The 21837-nt window shown below is 43.4% G+C and overlaps 1 protein-coding gene across 1 annotated transcript in view; it reads right to left on the bottom strand.

The window, feature by feature from the left end:
• Positions 1-21230, bottom strand: part of AATF (apoptosis antagonizing transcription factor) — a 109849-nt gene extending 88619 nt beyond the window's left edge. The window contains exons 1-4 of the mRNA XM_019028176.4: positions 18249-21230; positions 17059-17250; positions 14172-14582; positions 13561-13698 (exon numbers count right to left, since the gene is read on the bottom strand). Coding sequence (XP_018883721.3) covers positions 13561-13698; positions 14172-14582; positions 17059-17250; positions 18249-18339 — 832 coding nt within the window. The 5' untranslated portion in view covers positions 18340-21230. The remainder of the gene's footprint in view (positions 1-13560; positions 13699-14171; positions 14583-17058; positions 17251-18248) is intronic.
• Between the last annotated feature and the right edge of the window lie 607 nt (positions 21231-21837).

Consider the following 21837-nt stretch of genomic DNA (forward strand, 5'->3'; position numbering starts at 1 on the left):
GCAACTTTAGACTTGAGAAGAGATTTAGCTAACTGGAGAAAAGTTTGGGCTTGAATTAACTACACAGAAAACTCAAACAAAAATGTAACAATCAACTCTAGAAAACAAAACAATGTGTGGGAAAGGAAAATAATCATAGTATATTTATTACATGGCTCAGCTGTGAAAAATGTTTACAGACATAATAATGTAAATACTGAACACTGATCTAACCAAACTACAATATAACCACAAAGGGACAAATTAATAACATAACCAGAAAGTATGCATGAGTGTAGTAGGAATAAGAGCTAAATCTTCATTTTTATAAAGGGGAGTCAACAGGTAATGCCTAAAACTGAAAAGTCAAGTAGAAACAAACCATGTTAATTAGAGAAACCCATGGATTCAAAACAAAAAACAAAAAAAGATATAACAAAATAACTTAAAATTGTTGCTTCAGGAGAAAGGGTTATGGCACAGAAGTGATACACCCAAGCAGCAGACTACTGGTTTTCATAACAAGCTTCCTAGAATTATCTGACTCTTTAAATTGTATATAGGTATTGGATACAAATTTTAAAATGAGGGCACAGTGGCTCATGCCTGTAATCCCAGCACTTTGGGAGGCCAGGGCAGGAGGATCACTTGAGGCCAGGAGTTTGAGATCAGCCTGGGCAACATGGTGGGCAACCCCATCTCTACCTCCTCCCCTCCCCTGCCAAGAAAGGAAAATGTCCAAGATAAACAAAAAATCTGGTTGAGACAGGAACAATTCCAGGAATTAAAATGACTTTACAACAACAACAACAAAACTTTAAATTTACATAATATACTCTTATTAATTATACAGAAAAGGAACACTCAGGAATCAAAAGACCCCTTAAAGATTAAAAATATGATTTAAAATGAAAACTTCAGGGTGGGCATGGCAGTTCACACCTGTAATACCAGCATTTTGGGAGGCTGAGGCGGGAGGATCACTTGAGCCCAGGAGCTCAAGACCAGCTTGGGCAACACAGTGAGACCTCATCTCTACCAGAAATTTTTTTTAAATTAGCCAGGCACAGTGGCACACACATGTAGTCCCAGCTACTTGGGAGGGTGAGGCAGGAGCATCACTTGAGCCCAGGAGTTTGAGCCTGCAGTGAGTTATGATCACATCACTACACTCCAGCCTGGGCAACACCACAGCAAGATCCTGTCTTACAATAAAATAAAATATGAACTCAGCAGCTTAAAAATAACAACTTAAAAAACTGATTTTTTTAAAAAAAAAATCTGGAAATCAGCTTCAAAAATCTTTCAGAACATAAACATGGTAAAATCACAGAAAGATGGAAAATGTTAAATAACACATAAGAGACACAACACTAGTTCAGGCTTAAAATCTAGGAGAACAGAGAAAATGGAAGGAAGAAAATTATTAAAGAAATATTAGAAAAGATTTTCCCAAAACTGAAGGACCCCAGTCTTCATACTTACTAAGGTAAATGTTTAGCATAATAAATAAAAAATGACCCATACTTAGACATCTCTTTAGCCAATTTCAGAAAATCAAGAATAAAGACAGCCTGGGGAACACTGCAAGACCCCATCTCTATAAAAAAGAAAAAAGAAAAAAATTAGCTGGACGTAGTGGCACGCACCTGAGGCCCAGCTACTTGGGAGGCTGAAGCGGGAGGGTCACTTGAGCCCAGGAGTTCGAGGCTGCAGTGAGCCATGATTGCACCACCACATTCCAGCGTGGGCAAGAGATGAAGGCCCTCTCTCAATAAAAAATAAAAATACAAGAAAAAATAATGAAGAGAAGATCCCAAACATGTCCAGAGACCAAAAATAAGTCATCTACAAAGGAATGAGATTCATACCTTGTCACTGGAAAACACTGGGATGGTAGAAGACAATAAGGCACATAGTAGGCTGAATAATGGTCCCCCAAAGATATCTACATCCTAAACCCCAGAACATGTGAATGTGGCTTTGTCAGTAACATATCAAAAAGTCAAAAGGACTTTGCAGATATAATTAAGGATCTTGAGATTATCCTGGATAAGCCAGGTGGTCCAATGTGATCTCAAGGGTCCTTATAAGAGGAAGGCAATAGGGTCAGAGTCAGGAAAGGAGAGGTTGGAGAGATGGAATTGCTGGTTTTAAAGATGGAAGAGGACCATGAGCAAAGAATGTGGCCGCCTATAAAAGCTGGAAAAGGCAAGCAAACAGATTTCTCCCCTAGAGCCTCCAGGAACAAAGCCCTGCTGACACCTTGATTTTAGGACTTGTGACCTCCAGAACGATATGATAATCAATGTGTGCTGTTAAGTCACCAAGCTTGCGGTAATTTGTTACAGCAGCAAGAGGAAACCAGTAACAGGCAATACTTTCTAATTCTGAGGGAAAGTAATTTTCAATCTAGAAAGGTCTACCCAATCAAACAAGAATACATCAATGAGGAATGAGGGCACAGTATTTTCAAACCTACAAGAACTCAGATAACTTACTCTGGATGCATGTTTGGCAGCAAACTGACAGTAAACTGAGATAACAAAAGAGAGCCTGAAAACCCGAAAGCAGTAGCTCTCCCCAGAAGAGCAACGAAAGGCCCAAGAGCACAGCTGTGCACTACTCCTAGAGAACAACCAGCTCAAAATGGAAAATTTAGCACAAGAGATGGCATGATGTAAAGTTTAGGAAAAAAAGGATTGAGATGATAAAACTGAGCTACGGTGTGGGGGGGGAGGGGGGCAAAAGGGAAAAAATAAATAAATAGGAAGCGAACTGAAAATAGCATGATTTTAAGCAGGTAATGGAGAGCAACTAAAAACTTGAACTAAACTAGGAATATTCTCCTTTGAGTGGCCTAGGAGCCATGACTGAAAAAACAGGGAAGAAAACACAATTTTCCAATTCTTCCCTGTCCTGGTAGTCTACCTTATTTACATGGTAATACACTGTAAATGCAGTTTATTGGTTTTTCTGTTTTGTTTTGTTTTAAAGACAGTCTTGCTCTTTCACCCAGGCTGGAGTGCGGTGGCGCAATCTTGGCCCACCGCAACCTCCGCCTTCTGGATTCAGGTGATTTTCCTACCTCAGCCTCCTGAGTAGCTAGGATTACAGGCACCCGCCACCATGAGATGGTCCACATTGCTATCTAAGGCACTCCTGTGCACTGGCCCATCTCCACTCCATCCCCACTCACCCACTATAGGACACTGTGACAACAGATGTCCCCCTCTCCTGCATCATCAATTTCCCCCTCTCTGCTGGGTCACTCCTATCAACATACAAACATGCTGATATTTCACCTTAAAAAAAAAAAAAACAAGCAAAACACCCCTCTCTTGACCACATCCTTCACCATCCAATGCCCCATTTCTCTGCTCCCCTTTAAAGCAACAACCCTTCAAAGAGTTGCCTATACTTTACTATTTCATTTTCCCCATTCTCTTTTTTTGTTTCTTTTTTAAAATTAATTTTTAAAAATTGAGACAGGGTCTCACTGTATTGCCCAGGCTGGTCCTGAACTCCTGGGCTCAAGTGATCTGCCCATCTTGGCCTCCCAAAGTGCTAGGGTTACAGGCGTGAGCCACTGTGCCCAGCCACTCCACTGTCTCTTAAACCCATTCCAGTCAAGCCTGTAAGCCTACTAGCCTGCCAAACTCCATCAAGGTCAAGGATGCCCACCATGTTGCTAGATAAGTCAGTTCTCAATCCCCATCTTACTTCCATTAGCAGCAGTCTCACCTTTCATATCAGAGAATAAATAAATCAAGACAGAGATATAAACAAATTATCTAAAGTTACAGAAGTAAAACAAATAAAATGAGACTGAATGTCAGTCAAAGGAGTACTGTCTTCCTGAAGGCTTCTGTATATTTATCTTACTCCTGTGTGATTTTAAAAAAACAATTTAAGAACAGGTTTTAAGACATAAACAATAGAGTATCATCTTATGCAGCAGTTGGGTTCTAAAGTCTAAGCATAAAGCAAAAAATCAAGTTTTGACAAAACCACTTTGAAAATCCCTTATATTGTACATAACGTGTGGCATTGTGCTACCTTTCAGTAAGTTCAACACAGCCAGTCTTTCCCCTCGAACATTAGCCCATACAGCACTTTGTCAATTAAACACAGATGATTCAATTTAGGGACCGTCCTGTACAAAGACTGCATGCTGTAACTTTAAGCACTAGATTGATATTCTGTTGATCGATGCTCACTAAAGAGGTACCCAAGAACAAAAAATAACCAAGGCAATAAAAGAATCTGCCTGCCATCTCATGCATACCCTATGCTCACTGAATAAAGTGGCAGGCAGAATTATTGGCACTATATAAACAGTTTCTCTCCCCTTGGTTTTTGTTTTGTTTTGTTTGAGACGGAGTTTTGCTCTTGTCAGGCTGGAGTGCAATGGTGCGATCTTGGCTCACTGCAATCTCCACCTCCCGGGTTCAAGCGATTCTCCTGCCTCAGCCTCCCGAGTAGCTGGGATTACAAGCATCCGCCACCACTCCCGGCTCATTTTTTGTATTTTTAACAGAGAGGGATTTCACCATGTTGAACTGGTCTCGAACTCCTGACCTCAGGTGATTCGCCTGCCTTGGCCTCCCAAAGTACTGGGATCACAGGCATGAGCCACAGTGCCCAGCCTCTCCCTCTTTTTCTTTTGGCCAGGCACATATAGTTATGTTTGAGTTAATTAAATGTACATATAAAGAGGTTCCATTGTGCAATGATATATACAACTTCACCATGAATATAGTGACACAGTGATCCTACTATGGAGCTACTAGCTACTCCAAGTCAGGGCTACTTTCTTATCTAACTCATTAGTATTAAACATTATTTTTCTGAGCTACTCTGGGCCACTCTGCCTATGGGATAGCCCTGCTCTGTCTATGGAGCAGTCAAAAAAAAAAAATTGTTTCTGATGCTGAAGACAACTCTCACTCCTAAGAAACCCAACCCCAAAACAGTGAAATGCATTTTCTAGCTAGATTGGTATCAGTAGTTTTTAAGCTGCCCTTAGCTCACACAGGTCTGTGACCCATTTAGGGCTTATACTCTTAGGGTAGGTAGAATCAGTGTATAAGAATCTGACACTCCCCTCCTCATTCCACCACTTGGTGACTTTGGAAAAGTTCTTGCTCTGTGATCCAGCTTTACTCTCTACATTATATAAATGCCTAATTAACTAAGTTGGACAAAGTAGTAGCTCAAAAGGGACAAAAAGTCTTCCTACACAGAACTCACTCTCTAATAAATAGATAAAACAGTGCATATGTTATTTCAGTGCTAACAGGTATTATGTAAATATCAAACAGAAACTTATCAAGAAATGATTGCCTTCATTTCCCACCTACAGTTTAGCAAAAAGAAGATCAATAATACCTAGTGGAGGCAGGAGTGTAGGAAAACAACTGTTACAGATGAGAATTTAAATTGTTACAATTCTTCCAGGGGCTAGTTAGGCAATATATTCCAAAAGCCTTTTTAAAAAAACAATGTACAAGGCCCAGCACCGTGGCTCACGCCTGTAATCCCAGCACTTTGGGAGGCTGAGACAGGCAGATTACCTGAGGTCAGGAGTTCAAAACCAGCCTGGCCAACACAGTGAAACCTAGTCTCTACCAAAAACACAAAAATTAGCCAGGCACGGTGGTGGATGCCTGTAATCCCAGCTACTCAGGAGGCTGAGGCAGGAGAATTGCTTAAACCCGGGGGGCAGAGGTTGCAGTGAGCCGAGATCCTGCCATTGCACTCCAGCCTGGGCGACAAGAGTGAAAACTCTGTCTCCAAAAAAAAAAAAAAATCAATGTACAAGTCCTTTGTCCCAGCAACTACACTTCCAGGGAATATAGATCTGGGCAATATGATACAGTATCCACTAGCTACACGTGGCTACTAAGCACTCAAAATGTGTCTAGTCCCAACTGAGATGAACTGTGATTATAGAATATACTCTGGATTTCAAAGACTTAACATGAAAAAAGGAATGTAAAATATCTCATTAAGATTTTTATATTGATCACATTGAAATTATAATATCTTTGATATATTGGGTTCAATATGTCTAAAATTAATTTTAACTGTTTCTTTTTTAAAATGTGGTTATTAAAAAATTTTAAATTACATGCGGCTTGCATTATATTTCTACTGGACAGTGCTATTTTTAGACAAACTGCACAAATATGTATGTACAAGGATGTTTATTAAAGCATGTTTTATACAAGTGAAAAGCTAGAATAAACCTAAGCACCCATCAATACAGATTGGTTAACTAAATTGCAGTAAATCTATAAAAAGGAATACTTTAACTCCTAAAAATGCTGATGTACATCTAAATATACTGACATGAAATATTAAGTAGGAAAAATAAGCTTGACAATAGTACATATTTATATGATTCCATTTTTTGTTTTAAAAAGTGTGTGGTGAGTGTGCGTGTGCATGCGAAAAGGTCTGCAAGGATATTCATCAAAATGACAACTATGGTTATTTCTGGGCAGTAGGATTACAGCTAATCCTTATTTTCTTCTTTATGCTTCTATGTATTTTCCGATCTTTGAAATAAGCATGACATACTTTTATAATTAGAACACTGAAGCTATTTTAAAAAATGATAGCCATCAGCTGAAGCAAAAAGATCAATCTTACTCACATCATCTTGGCTAGATGAAGTCTGCAGCAATAAGGGTCCTTAAGCCTACACAATGTTACAATTAGAGGGGGTTGCAAGTGCCTTTATCCCAAGCAACACTTAAACCCATCCCAAGTAATTAAAAATATTTCAAGGTTCTACAGAACATTGTGAGAACTTTGCCAAAAACCCATAAAGTGTTAACTGAGAGAACTCCGAAATAATCGTTTATGGATTTGTCACCTAAGGCAACTAAGTAATTTAAAAGGGGGGGATTTCAGTGATAAAATTGGTTGCCTGTGGGACAGGGTACTGGGTGGCAGGGGTACAGGATTATCACTGTATATATAGTCCTTAGTATTTTTGAATTTTGAACTATGTGAATGTACTGCCTACTTAAAAATAAGTGAAACTTTAAAAACAAAACATTATCAAGACTCCACGATTTCCCACAGCTTACGCAAAATTTAAAACATTATTATTTAAGGTATCTATTATTGCTGAGGACAAATTACCATTAAAAATTTTAGTCTAGCTGGGTGCAGTGGCTCATGCCTGTAATCCCAGCACTTTGGGAGGCCGAGGCGGGCGGATCTTGAGGTCAGGAGTTCAAGACCAGCCTGGCCAATATGGTGAAACCTCGTCTCTACTAAAAATACAAAAATTAGCTGTGCGTGGTGCTGCATGCCTGTACTCCCTGCTACTCCGGAGGCTGAGGCAGGAGAATCACTTAAACCCGGGAGGCGGAGGTTGCAGTGAGCCAAGGTCGCACCACTGCACTCCGGCCTGAGCGACAGAGCAAGACTCCATCTTGGGGGAAAAAAAAATTTTAGTCTAGTCAAGTCAAAATAATTGGGGCTTTTGGGCAAGGACCACAAAGATATGAGAGTGTAAGTATGAAACAGGAAGATAACAGGGTGCAAACAAAATATAACTTATTAATAGTGAAATTTGTTTTCATACTCTTAGGAAAGTAAAAAATCTTAATACTTCCTCTGTATTTATATTACATTATGCTGTGTTCTTGGATGTTTTGCTTACGGGAAATATCAAAATGTCAACCATTGTTTCTATTAAAGGTCTTTAATGATATTGCATTTTAGACCTGTAATGAAACACGGTGCTCACTGCAGTTTGTAATGCATCTCATTAAATACATTAATAACATGCGTTGCACTAAAAGGTCAACTTATTATGACTGAAGTTTAGCTTTCCTTTAATCACTTCATTTAAAGCTATAGAGCAAACTCGGAAAAAGACAGTAGAGTACCCGTTACAGAAATACTCTCTAGGACCTTTTGCCTTAAAGAAAAGAAAAAAACAAAAAAGACATTTACTTACAATTTTCCCACCCATCCAAATCAGTCATGTTTTTTGTTTGTTGGTTTGTTTGTTTTCTTGAGACAGACTCTCGCTCTGTCACCCAGGCTGGAGTGCAATGGCATGATCTCTGCTCACTGTAACCTCTGCCTCCTGGGTTCAAGCAATTCTCCCACCTCAGCCTCCTGAGTAGATGGGATTACAGGAACCCACCATCATGCCTGGCTAATTTTTGTACTTTTGTAGAGACGGTGTTTCATTATGTTGGCCAGGCTGGTCTTGAACTCCGGACCTCAGGTGATCTGCCCACCTTGGCCTCCCAAAGTGCTGGGATTACAGGCATGAGCCACCACACCCAGTCTGTATGTTTGTTTTTTTTGAGATGGAGTTTTGCTCTTGTTGCCCAGGCTGGAGTGCAGTGGCGCAATCTCGCCTCACTGCGACCTCCACCTCCCAAGTTTAAGAGATTTTCCTGTTTGGCCTCCTGAATAGCTGGAATTACAGGTGCCCGCCACCACACCCAGCTAATTTTTTGTATTTTCAGTAGAGACGGGGTTTCACAATGTTGGTCAGGTTGGCCTCGAACTCCTGACCTCAGGTGATCCACCTGTCTTGGCCTCCCAAAGTGCTAGGATTACAGGCACGAGCCACCTCACCAGGCCAGTTATGTTTATTAAGAAATTACTGTTAATGTTTTTACGTGAGATTATGGTATAATTTTTTAAAATCCTCATCTTTTGAACATACATGCTGAAAATTTTACTGATGACAGAATGTGTACTATTTGCTTCAAAATAATCCAGAAGGTGAGCAGAGTTGGTACAGCTACAGATGAAATAAGATTGACCATGAATTGATTATTGCTTAAGCTGGTGAAGGCATGTGGGGGTTCACTGTGCTATTTCTCTACTTTTATATAAGTTTGATATATCCCATAATGAAAAGTTTTAAATAACTCATGGTGAGATTTCCTTAAGTAACTTCCCTTCTTCCTTACATATCATTGCCACCAACATAAAAGATGTATTTCCTAATACAGTAGAAATTCTAAAAGAGAGAAGGCCAGGCGCGGTGGCTCATACCCGTAAGCCCAGCACTTTGAGAGGCCAAGGTGGGTGGATCACGAGATCAGGAGTTTAGGACCAGCCTGGCCAATATGGTGAAACCCCATCTCTACTAAAAAAAATTACAAAAATTAGCCAGGTGTGGTGGCATGCGCCTGTAGTCCCAGCTACCCAGGAGGCAGAGACAGGAGAATCGCTTGAACCTGGGAGGCAGAAGTTGCAGTGAGTTGAGATCGCACCACTGCACTCCAGCCTGGGTGACAGAGAGAGACTCCATCTCAAAAAAAAAGAAAAAAAAGAAAGAGAGAAAAAGCAAACCCTTTTAGAGAAATGGTTTTGTGCACAGAAAATCCCTTAATTTTGTTAAGATTACTCCATGACTTACCACTTATGCAGCCACTAAAATATCAGACGATGTCTTTGAAATCACTTCCACAGTTCAAGTTTAAATTACCAACATGTAACACCAAGGTGACTGGGGACTAAGTTTATGTGTTTGGGGTGGCGTGTGGAGAGGAAGGAGATATTCATTTAGTTTCTGAAAAGTAGAGTTTAGGGTGCTGAAGCTACAAAAGCATGGTACTCAGGAGTTTACTGGAGCTAGAATACAGGTGGAAGTCTGTTATTTTAGAGGCAATAGTTAGGGTTATCAGAGTAAGTGACAGTGCCAAGGAGAGACTATATTGAGAAAACGCAACCTGAGGACAGGATTCTAAATGGAATGAAATTTACATTGAGAGGATACAAAAGGAACCAGAGAAGAGATCAGAAAGGTAGGAGAACCCAAACAGCACAGGTAGTGTCACCAAGCCAAAGAAAAGTATTTCAAGGAAAAGTTAAATGCTTCAAGGAGGTAGTAGCTGGGTATAGCAATAAGGAAATCTGTAGCCATCTTTCCATAGCGTCGTAAGAGGCCAACACTGCATTGTAAGTATTAGTAAACTATAACACTTTCCAGAACAATTAGTTAATTTAAATTATATAAAGAATCCAAATACTAATAAAAAAGTAAAAAACACTGAAGACTAGTGAGGCTCAGTTACACTGATAACTATTGAGTGATTGCTCACATGGTCGAACACTGCCAAATGCCTCTTTGAGCAGAAAAAGATAATATTAGTACCTAACATTCATGGTGAGATGTGTGCCAGACACTGTGCTAATGCTTTCTATTGATTATGTCCTTTAATCCTCACAACCATATTATCCCCATTTTACTGTGAAGTTAAGTAACTTGCCCAAGGTCACATGGCTAATCCATGGCTGAGATGAAATCTAAACCAAGCCGGTCTGACTTTAACTACTCTGTAAGACCAAGCAAACTGAAAAGAGATTTAATTAAAGACAATAAGTTCCAGTGGTTGTTCTGGGGTTGGTACAAATTCAGCCTATGTTCCACACCAGCTATACAGCACAGTAACAAATTGGTCATCCAGAGTAATGTGCTCAAGAATTTTCTCTCTCTCTTTTTTTTTTTTTCGGGGGGACAGTTTCGCTCTTGTCGCTCAGGCTAGAGTGCACTGGCACGATCTCAGCTCACTACAACCTTTGCTCCCGGGTTCAAGTGATTCTCCTGCCTCAACCTCCCAAGTAGCTGGGACTACAAGTGTGCACCACCATACCTGGCTAATATTTTTATTTTTATTAAAGATGGGATTTCACCACGTTGGCTAGGCTGGTCTCAAACTCTTGACCTAAAGTGATCCGCCTGCCTCAGCCTCCCAAAGTGCTGGGATTATAAGCGGGAGCCACCGTGCCCGGCCAAGAACTTTTTTTTTTTTTTGAGACGGAGTTTCACTCTTGTTGCCCAGGCTGGAGTACAATGGCACAATCTTGGCTCACTGCAGCCTCCGCCTCCCAGGTTCAAGCAATTCTCCTGCCTCAGCCTCCCGAGTAGCTGAGATTACAGGCACCTGCCACCACACTTGGCTAATTTTTGTATTTTTAGTAGAGATGGGGTTTCACCACATTGGCCAGGCTGGACTCAAACTTCTGACCTCAGGTGATCAGCCCACCTCGGCCTCCCAAAGTGCTGGCATTACAGGCGTGAGCCACTGCACCCGGCCAAGAATTTTTTTCTTAAAGTCTGTTTATCAAGACAGGGGAGTATACAACATATCATGTCATATTGCCACAAGAAAAATTAGCTACTCTTCAAATGCACAGAAATTCTCATTACTTGAAAACTCCCTACCCTCCCACCTTAGAATATGTGATACCAAACTTCCTTTCTTCTCCCTCCTCCACCACAACCCACCCTGTCAGATTAATAGATGCTGTCAGATTAACTGAGGTTCATCAATGAGGTAAAGGCAATTGGTTAAGTACAAAAAAAGAGTAAAAAGATCAGAACAAAATAAAAGTTAAATAACACTGCAGTGATTAAAGACACTAAATGGGTTGAGTATGGTGGCTCACACCTGTAATCCCAGCATTTTGGGGAGGCTGACACGGAAGGATCATTTGAAACCAGGAGTTTTGAGACCAGCCTGGTCAACATAGTGAGACCCTATTTCCACAAAAAAAGAAAAAATTAGTCGGGCATGGTGGCTCATGCCTGTAGTACCAGCTACTCAGGAGGCTGAGGCGGGAAGATCACTTGAACCCAAGAGTTCGAAGCTGCAGTGAGCTATGATCACGCTACTGCACTCCAGCCTGGGCAACAGAGCAAGACCCTGTCTCATAACAAAAAGAAATTAAATCGTATCCAAGAATATGTGTCCATTATACTGGACACTGACTAACCCCTAAAATATCTATATTTAAAGATGAATTTTTTAAAATGAAAAAGGCTCAAGCAAAAAGAATAATGAGTAACAAAATGAAAACAGGCCTTATCGTGAAACATTTAAAACATTTAACCTAGAGCAGTCTAGGTCTCATTCCAAAGGCATACCAGGAATTAGGGTACTAGGACACTAAAAATAGCAGAGAAGTGCTCCAAAAATCTCAAAAAACTTGAAAACCATCAATCTGTCATCTATTTGAGAGAGAAAGGAGGCAAAGACAGGGGCGGGGATATAAATGGCCCACCTCACCCACACAGGCCACATAAGGTTCCTGGGAAGGACTGCCCAGACTTCCCACAGGGGAAGAAGCAGGCTTCAAGTGTGGCAGGACACAAAACCCAAAAACTGGACTCTAGGAAGCCATTCCTAATGACATCAGGTATTCACCTACAAGAAACGTTCACTGAACTCCCTACCTGGGAAATCCTATACATTGATCTTGAATGGCTTAAGGCGGTTCTACCTAAAGGCAGATGCCAAATTAGATATCCTCCTCAGGTCCCTTCCAACTCTAACTCCATGATACTAAAAAAATAAGTTTTAAAGAGCAAATGAAAACATGAAGTCTCAGCATGCAAGTAAGACATATTGATCCCAGCTGAGCGCAGAGGCTCATGCCTGTAATCCCAACACTTTGGGAGGCCAAGGCCTCCCAAATATATATATAGATAGATAGATAGATAGATAATCTATAGATATATATCTATGGATATAGATATCTCTTTCATGAGGACTCTGAATATCTAGATATAGATATATACAGATCCCAAACACAGCACACTCACCCTAAATCTCCCTCTGCCCCAGTCCTTCAGTGCCACTGGGCACACAGGCAAGCAGCACACAGGAGGCAGTGTGGTGCAGAGGGAAGATTCCTGCATCATAAGGTAGAAAAGTTGGAGCCTCATCTCTGCCATACACAAAAAAGCTCTGCAACTTTGGGCAAGTCATTCTGGGTCTTAATTCTCTCATGTGTAAAATGAAGACATTGGGAACTCAATAGTCTCTCAATTCCTTTTCCTCTTCTAGAATTCTTTATAGCTCAGTAATTTTCCTCTAAAATGTGTTTCTCCCTCGGCATATCATCTTTCCTCACTCTATGCCACTCAAAGAAAGATATAAACAAGATCATCTTAGCACATTGTTCTAAAAACCTCTCAAACATAGGAAGCATCTTTTAAACACATGATACAACCAAGTTTAATGAGCTGAATTAGACATTCTTTTTCTCCCTTTCTACATCAGTGGGTTTTCAACCAGTGTCCCCTGAGCTTTAAAGAATTAACTCAGGGCCAGGCTCAGTAGGTCACATCTGTAATCCCAGCACTTTGGGAAGCAAAGGTGGGAGGACTGCTTGAGGCCAGGAGTTTGAGACCAGCCTGGACAACACAGTGAGACCCTGTCTCTACAAAATATCCCACTCTACAGGCATGGTGGTGCGCGCTTGTGGTCCCTGCTACTCGGAAGGCTAAGGTGGGAGGATCACTGAGGTGGGAGGATTGCTTGAGCCCAGGAGGACGAGGCTGCAGTAAGCTGTGATCACGCCACTGTACTTGAGACTCAGCAACAGAGCGAGACTCTGTCTCAAAAAAAAAAAAAAAAAAAAAAAAGCAACTTGGAAAGCCAAGGGGGATGGGGAGGGGAGAGCAAGGGCAGATGAGAAGAAAGCACAATAAACATGGCTCAAGCTCCCAGTCCACTTCAATCAAAGCTGTCTTCATTTGACAAAGTGGTTCTAGGTATTCCAACAGGACATAAGTATTCTTACTATTTTTCAGGGCGCTGGAAAATTCTGGGCCACCTTTGTCCTTGAACAATGGGAAAACATCTGGTTGAGGAAGTTGGTTGGTGGTCAACAGAGCTTTTTGTAGTTTGATCCTTCCTTCCAAGAGCTGGTCCCACAGTGCTGAAAAGAAGAAAAGAGAATCCCATTCCTCAATAATAAAATATTCTGAGGGTGAGGTGGCAGGGGCGGGGAAGAACAGGAAACCACACCAGTCTCTAAGCACCACAGCTTTAACAGTTTTATGCCATGGAAACAAATATTCTCTATTAGAGAAAATAAATTCAGCATCCATGAAGCAAGTATTTGCTACAGCAGAGTGGGAATGCTAAAACCCAAGGAGAGGAGAAAACACTCTTGTCTTCAATCTTCCCCAGTTGCAGGAAGTACTAGAGCAGAACCAGCTAAGCAGATCAGTGCAGAAATGGCTGGCTAAGCATACAGGAATAGGGCTTTAGGCTTCTGGGTAAGTGGGGCATGTCACAAACTAATTGAAAGGACACAGGAGATAGAGAATAGCCAAAAACAAACAAATGAAAAGTAGACCAAATGCAGATACTTTGAAAAACAGGCAATCAGCAAAACCATGTACAAACCTATCTGGTTCTTCACGGCTCTTCCTTTCTCCACTTCCTCAGAAACTTTGACACTAGAGAAGGTCATCACCACACCATCATCCTCACTGTTTCTATCTCCAGCCCTGTCTTCCTCACTCTCGCCTTGGGAGTCTTCCGCGTCATCCCCTTCCTCCATGCCACTCTCTTCGTCTTCCTCCTCCTCACTGCTCCCAAGGTCATCCATTCCCTTGGTAAATTTCTCAAAGTCACTGATACTCTGGACACTGAAGCCCGGTGTTTTTGCAGAGTGGCTTCTGCTCTTCTTGCTCTCCCTGTGATCACCACACTCCTGTTCCTCAGCAGCACCCAGGTCATCCTCATCATATTCCTCCAGACCCAGTCCCTCTGAATCTTCATCTCCAGACCCTTCCTCATCAGATATTTCCTCATCTACAAAGAAGAGAGGGAAGAAAGAGAAAAATGGGTATTACCTGGAGAAAATACCAAGCCATAGACTTCATTTCAACTAAAGCACTGTGGCATCAGGGGGAAAATCTCTTACTGCACTCAATTCAACAATATATTTATTACACATCTACAATCTCCAAAATGCTAAGGGAGAAGCAAAGATGAATAGAACATGGGTCCTACCCTAACAAAAGGAGCTAGTGGGAAAGACAGACTCACAAAATTACAACTCAAGGAAGAATCAGAAGTGCTTTGACAAAATTTCAATAACCCAGAAGAGTGAGAAATTTTAACTGTGGGGCAAGTGAATTTAAGCTAAGCTCTAAGGAAGAGCTAGCATTTGCTCTGGCCCTTGAAGAACAGTAAGATTTCAACTGGTGTTACAGAATTACCAGTTTTCCCAAACCTGATCTGAAAAAATGTACAATCTATCACATCCGTGTGCCCTATTTACTAAATACTTATTAAGCACTCATTATGAGCCGGGGCTAAGGAAAGGCAAATAGAATTTAATACTTGCTGGGAGGAGTTCATGGTCTGGTGGGAGTGGTAGATATGCATGCCAATAATTATATTACAAGGTCATTAGTACACAGTGTATGGAGATGGAACCACCTAGCTCTCCTGGAAAGGTGGGGGATGGTATCATGTGGAGAAGGAGACATTATAATTTTACTTATGAAGCATAAGGCAACAGCTCATAGACAATGAAGGGAAAATGCACTGGAGTGCAGGATGCACAAGGAAGTGATGGGAGATGAGACTAATCAGGAAGGGTCTCGTCTTTCATGAGGACTCTGAACTTGATCCTATAGTAGACAGAGTGCTAGTTAAGGCTCTTTGTTTGACTTATGCTTAGAGTATCATCTGATATTTAGAGGTTTTTACAGTTTATCCAATCTGTTCCATGGTAGAACGTAAAAGCCCCATGTGTTTCAAGTACGATTCTAAGACAGAGGGACCAGTTTCCAAAAACTTTCTTCAATAAAATAAAGATTTTAGGAAAGCGTGACAGGTCTTCAGCGCTTCTTTAAAAAGGTATATATAAACTTAAGACACAAAGCTGCCAAAAATATAAATACAAAAACTAAGTGCCAAAACAGTAAACAGAAATTATTATTTAAATTCTTTGAATGTACGCCATTTCTCAGATTAAGAAACATTCATACAGAGTTTACTAGAGTGTACATCTTGGAGTCAGACAGCCTTCATTTGAATCATGTTTCTTCCACTTACTAACTATATGACCTTGCGCAAACTTATGTAACCAATTTGCCCCACAATTTCCTTATCTGTAAAATGGGGCTAAGTAGTAATAACTTCCTGTGCAATTGGGAGGATTAAATTAGGTGACACATGTAGTGATAATGGTGATAATTTTTTATAAAAATCTGTACAATTCCAGGTAATTTTATAATTTTTTTTTTGAGGACTTACTGTGTCCCAGGCTCTTAGAACTTAAAATTATAGAGCTAAACTCAGTGCCTGACGCATGGTAAGAACTCAATAAATATTATCATATTTGTCTCATGATTGGTCCCTTTATCAGTCTCTAGGCAAAGAATATGAAATGAGCTTATCAGGAGCTCCCAGAACTACATCAAGGACTAAATCATAGATATCATAACCTAAATGATAGTCCCTTTTATATTATCTGTGGATTCTCAACATGACACCCCTGACCTTTCCAAAGGAAAACAAATGACATTCTCCCAATAATCACCATATCTAGCCCCTTCTTCCACTCTGAGAAATTTACAATTCTTTAAAACTATAAGCGCACAGACTCCTAACTCTTTTGCAGGGAAGAGAAGGATTATGTGATTTTTTAGAATGGCAAAAAATGAGTTTCACAAATAACTAATATCACACAGTGCTTCAATGCAAGTCCTGGAAAACCAAAGGTCAGGGGTCACAATTCAAGGGTAACATGTTCATCAGACACAATGGTTTTTCAGCTCATAACCCTCTCCAGTAGCCAAAATGCACTGCCTTCTCTGTCACTCCATCGTAGGGTGAGCCATTAGTCCGAACATAAGGAGTATAGCAACTTAATCACTGGGCTTTAGATTCCTTATGAAGTGAAATGAAGTAACCTCTAAGACCCTAATACCAAATCAATGGTCTCTCCTAAGATAACAGATAGGGGTGCCTGACCAACATGGACGAACCCCGTCTCTACTAAAAATACAAAATTAGCCGGGCGTGGTGGTGCATGCCTGTAATCCCAGCTACTCGGAACGCTAAGGCAGGAGCCTCGCTTGAACTCCAGAGCTGGAGGTTGCGGTGAGCCGAGATGGCACCATCACACTCCAGCCTGGGCAACAAGAGCCAAACTCTGTCTCAAAAAAAAAAGATCCGCAGACTACTCTTGCAAAGACCATGGGGGGTGACCGGAGGATTTTAACCCTGAAAAAATTAGGGAAGAGAAGAGTTCCATTCAAAAATGTCTACTCACCAGACGATCCTGGCAGAGTCTGCTCCCAATGGTCTTCATTCCATGCTTTTCTAGAGGTGGTTTTGCCGCAATACCTTTTGTCTGTGTCCAAGAGGGAGGCTGATGCCAGTTTTCTAATGCTACCCACTGCTAGGAAATCACCTTCCCCATCTTCCCCTTCATCAAACCTGTCAATCACCCTGGCAGCAGTGGCTGTCGGGGGGAAAGGGAAAAGTAAACAGAATCTCCAGGTTAGCAGAAACTTTAACGGGAACCCTGGTCGACCCATTTATCTCATAGTTGAACGTCCTTTACGAAATCCCCACCAACTTCCAGGAATAGGAAATTCATTCTCTCCCAAAGTAGAACACTGTCTTACTGCTGTTTCTAAACAGAAAGTTGACTCCCGGCATCTACTAGTGGGATCTATTTCTATGACTTGGATCCTATCAAACTAGTTGAATTCCTCTTCAATGTGTGACAGTCGCTCCAATATCTTAAATCAGTCATCACGTTCTCCCCTCACTCTGTCCCATTCTTTGGGGAGTTTTCTTTGCTTATTCTGGCTAAACAGTCCCGGGTTTCTTCAACTGATCTTCCTAAGATACGGTTCAGCACTCGCATTTATCCCTCCTTATTATCCCTTTCTCACACTTCTGACTCAAGTCTAAAGCAGGATTACTCCCAGCTAGACTCTGAACATCAGCTTACAGAACAGGAGTCTCAGTCGTCAGCCACTGACCAAGTGTCTTGAGACTTCAAGAGACTTAAACAGCACCAGAAAATCCTTCCATCAGTCTCCAACTTAGTTTTGAAGGGCAACCTGAACTAAAAACATGCGACTTTCTTCTCCCCCTTTCTAACGCAATACCAGAAAGGGCATCCTCAAAGCTAACTTCCAACTTGCTAGCAGACTCTCTGGCTCCCTCCAACAGGCCTGGAGCAAGTAAACCTGAAGACCAGCTCCTCTCGGCCTGAGCCCTCGATCTGTTCCGCCCATCCAGCCGAGCACCAAGTTTCGAGTGCGTGTGAAAAGAAGCCGAAGCCCTCCTCCCGAGGCCGGGACCCCCCTCGCGGGAGGCGACGTTCCTCTGCGCCAAGCGAAGGAGCGCAGGCCCGGCGGCCTCGCGCACGCCCCTCCCACGCCGCCCCCGGGCCCCACAGGGCCTGGCCCACCGCTCCGCACGTGGCCTGCCCCAGTCCGGCCTCACCTTCCTCGGGGTCCGCTTCAGGGTCCGCCTCGCTTGGTCGCGGGTTCAACAACTGTTCCAGTTGCAGCGCCAGGGGCTGCGGCCCCGCCATCGTCACCAGCTCCCGGTCCACTCCGCTTCGCGCACGTAAATGTGCGGCCCAACCCCCGGCCCCGAAGCTCCTTCCCTGCCGGATCCTCTCGCCTTGAGCCGATTCCCCGACTCCGCCAGAGACTGCGCGGAGGCCACCCCACAGCTCTAGACCGGCAACTTCCGGGAGGCGCGCGGGAGGGGGCGGGGCCTGCGCGTCACTGCGGGCGTTGCTAGCATGAAGGCGGAAGCGCGCAGAAGGTTGAAGGGATTGGAGCCGTGCGGGCGCGTGTGCGCGTGCGCGTGCGCGTGCGCGGGAAGGGGCGGTGCGGAAGCGCGCCAAGGCACGTGACCGCTTCTGTCGCTGAGATGCGATTGCGATGCGCGCGGCCAGTGTCCCCTTGTACAAAATATGCCTCGAGATTTGTGCGAGATTCGCTTAGGAATAAAGCATAGCGTAGCCGTGGCCCACGGTGGCTGATTTGGGAAGGAGGAGGGAGTAGGGCTTAAGCTGCTCGAATCGCGGGTGCGCACTCGGGCACGCAGAGACTGGGACCCAAAACAGGTTTGTCATTTCTCAATTTAGAGTAGTCTGAGGCTGGGCACACGCCTCCCGCCCTTCAGCGGCCAGGATTTGGGAATCCTATGTCAGGGATATGCACGTGTAAGTGTGTGGCGGACTGCTGGCGTCTTTCTTAATGGGAATACTTAGGAATCGCTGTGGCTAAAGATAGTTTCAGTAGCGTCTCTAAGTACCCTTGCCTGAGCAAGGGAAAGGGGGTGGGGTGTGGATTACTCCACTGCATACCCCTCGGCATTGATTATCTTTGCTGTTCAGAGATGAGTGCATGCTCAGACACCTTAAGCAGGTGCACAAATGCAGAAAAATACAGGTCTACCGTTACAGGGACAGACTCAAAATATAAAGACTTAATAGTATAAATGTAATTGCACCCGGCACACGGAAAGACACAATCGCTTTACATCCTCTTTCCTTCATCAAGCATTCCCTGACTGCCCACTATGTGGCAGGCACTGCTAGATAAGATACAAGATAAGTAAGTTGGATTCTCCTCCCACGGTAATCAGCCTAGGAGGGTAGACAAACATGTAAACAGAAACTGCAATAAGGGATGATAAGTGTGACTACAAAGTGGTCTATTCTTATGGTATCTGTTGGAGGTTGCCTGTAGAGACCTAGACCCCTCTAAACAGAATCTGCCTCAAAAGGATCCAGAAAAGAGATGTTAGTGGTGCACTGTGGCAGTGCCCCTTGGGTACAGCCCGGGCCAGCTGGATCCCACAGCTGAACAACTGGGGAACCCTCAGCTCTCTACTGTCTCCCATGAAAACCAAGGGAAGAGAGGATCTCTGACTTTCACAATCTTCATATGTCCTCAGGGCCAAGAGCAATAAGAGGACACCACTTTAGTGGAGCCTGTTCCATGTCCCTGTAAAGTGGCTCTTGAAGAATGAAGACAACCAGGGCTGCAGAGGGGAAGGAGAACCTGTCTGAGGGTAAACCCCCTCAGACATGGAAGGAAAAGAATGCCAGGCTAGGCAGGGCACTCAGGAGAAGAAAACGGCTTTTTACCATCCATAAGAGAGCTTAGCCTAAGAGAACAGTTTTTCGTTTATCCTCTATAATTGCAGTCTTGTGCCTGTGTCCGGGCCTCCCAAGCAAAAGTGTGTTCCTTGCTCCTTGACAAGGTGCCATGGGGCTTCAAAGGACAAAAATGTTTCTCCCACCCCACATTTAAGAAACTACTTCCTGCAATCCTATCCCCTTGCTACGTTGGGTACTTACAATGCTTAGAAACCTGGCCTTTGAGGTAAAGAGAAGGAAGAAAAGAGAAAGGGAGGTGAGTCAGTGCAGAGACCACCTCTAAGCTGTCATGCAAACAGGACACTGCTGGTCAATTTGGGGGCTGTGCTGGGCAAACACTCAGCAGAAAATGCCATAGACCTGTTTACTTACTCTCCCTTCTCTGTCCTGGTCCCTACTGACTTGGGAAGCCATTTTAGCAAGGAATCAAGACCGTTCTACTGTCACACACATCCCAGGGCCCCCCAAAATGTTTGCCTGACCTTATACTGAAGGTAGAAAGAGGACTCCAGGAGTGGAGGGAAGAGGAATTAATTCTAGGAATTAAGATGCAACTGAGAGTAGTTGAGGCAAGGGACAGGGGAGCAAATTCTCAAATACTCCCTCTGGGGGCCTCTCCCTACCTGCATTCCAGTGTCTTGAGATGGTGGGGGAAGGGCTTATTGATGGGGTAGGGATGGAGATGGAGAGTGGACTGTGGCGAGGAGTTTCAACCTCTGACTGATGTAGAGATGAGAGCAGATGAGAGGAACAGGGAGAGGAGAATAACGTTGAGCAGTTCCCTAACAGAATGGCCTTCTCCAGAGAAGGCGGAGGGGCGCCCAGTCCACAATCCCTCTCCCTGCCCTCCAAGGGCTGCAAAGTGGCAGGCGATTAGGCACAGCAGAGGATGGGCAAGGGGTGACACTTTCCAATTGTCCTAAACAACTGTCTGCTCACTTGACAAGGAGTTTCAAGAGTTTGAGAAAACCAAGTTCCCACTTGCCTCTCTTCAGATGCTGTCCACCCTCAGGTCCCAGCCCTGGCAATGCCTATCCTGGCTCTCCACAGGTAATACTTCCCCAAGTGCCTCACCTAGAGCAGCTTACCAGCGGCAGCCAGCCCAGAGAAGTTGGGTGGGTGAGCTTCAGCTCCCTTGCCAGAGCAGATGGTGGCTCCCTGCTGCTGGAACCCTGAAGGCAGGTGGCGAGAGGCACAGAGGTGGTGGCTTTAAGATGGCCACAGGGAGAAACCAGGCTGCCCTCCCAGGCGAGAGGGGACTGCAGTGGCGCTTCCCTCCTGCTGCGCCTCCTGCGGGAGCTCCGCCTAGGTATGGTGCCGCACGTCCCCGCACCTCGGGGCCAGAGGTGGGCGGCACAGCACTGATGGGAAGGAGAACAGGCCCTGACATTTCCAGGCCTCCTCCTTAGGGCCTTCGGCTCCAAATTTGACTGCTGAGCGTTGCCACCTGTTCGGGTTTTCGCCAGGATTCTGAATCCCGCGACGAGGGGAGAGACTGCGCCACAGCCACGTTGTTAGAAGAATCGAATCCACATCGTGTGCCCAACTCGAAAACGCTTCTTATCAAATACCCCGATTCCACAATAAAGCTGCTAAATAATTCAGCAGCCTTGATAGGAAAATGCAGCTTCCCAGTGAGCGCAGTTCATTTAAATGAATGTCTTTAAAGGAGGCTAGGGAGTAGAGGCTATAATGAATAAGTTAGCTAGGATTTAATGTGTATAAACGCTAAAAAGGTAAAAACAAGCCGATCCAGTGATTGCATATAAAGCAAATAAAGAAATGTGCTGCATGCAGAGGCTGGGAGTTTCAAAAGTCTCCTCTGTATTTCATACATTTTTATTTCTGAAAGAACACTGCCAGATTCCTCCCGGATAGCCTCCTCCCCCATTAGATAAGCCATCATATGGATGC

This window comes from Gorilla gorilla, chromosome 4 (assembly GCF_029281585.2).
Source record: "Gorilla gorilla gorilla isolate KB3781 chromosome 4, NHGRI_mGorGor1-v2.1_pri, whole genome shotgun sequence".
Taxonomy (NCBI): domain Eukaryota; kingdom Metazoa; phylum Chordata; class Mammalia; order Primates; family Hominidae; genus Gorilla; species Gorilla gorilla.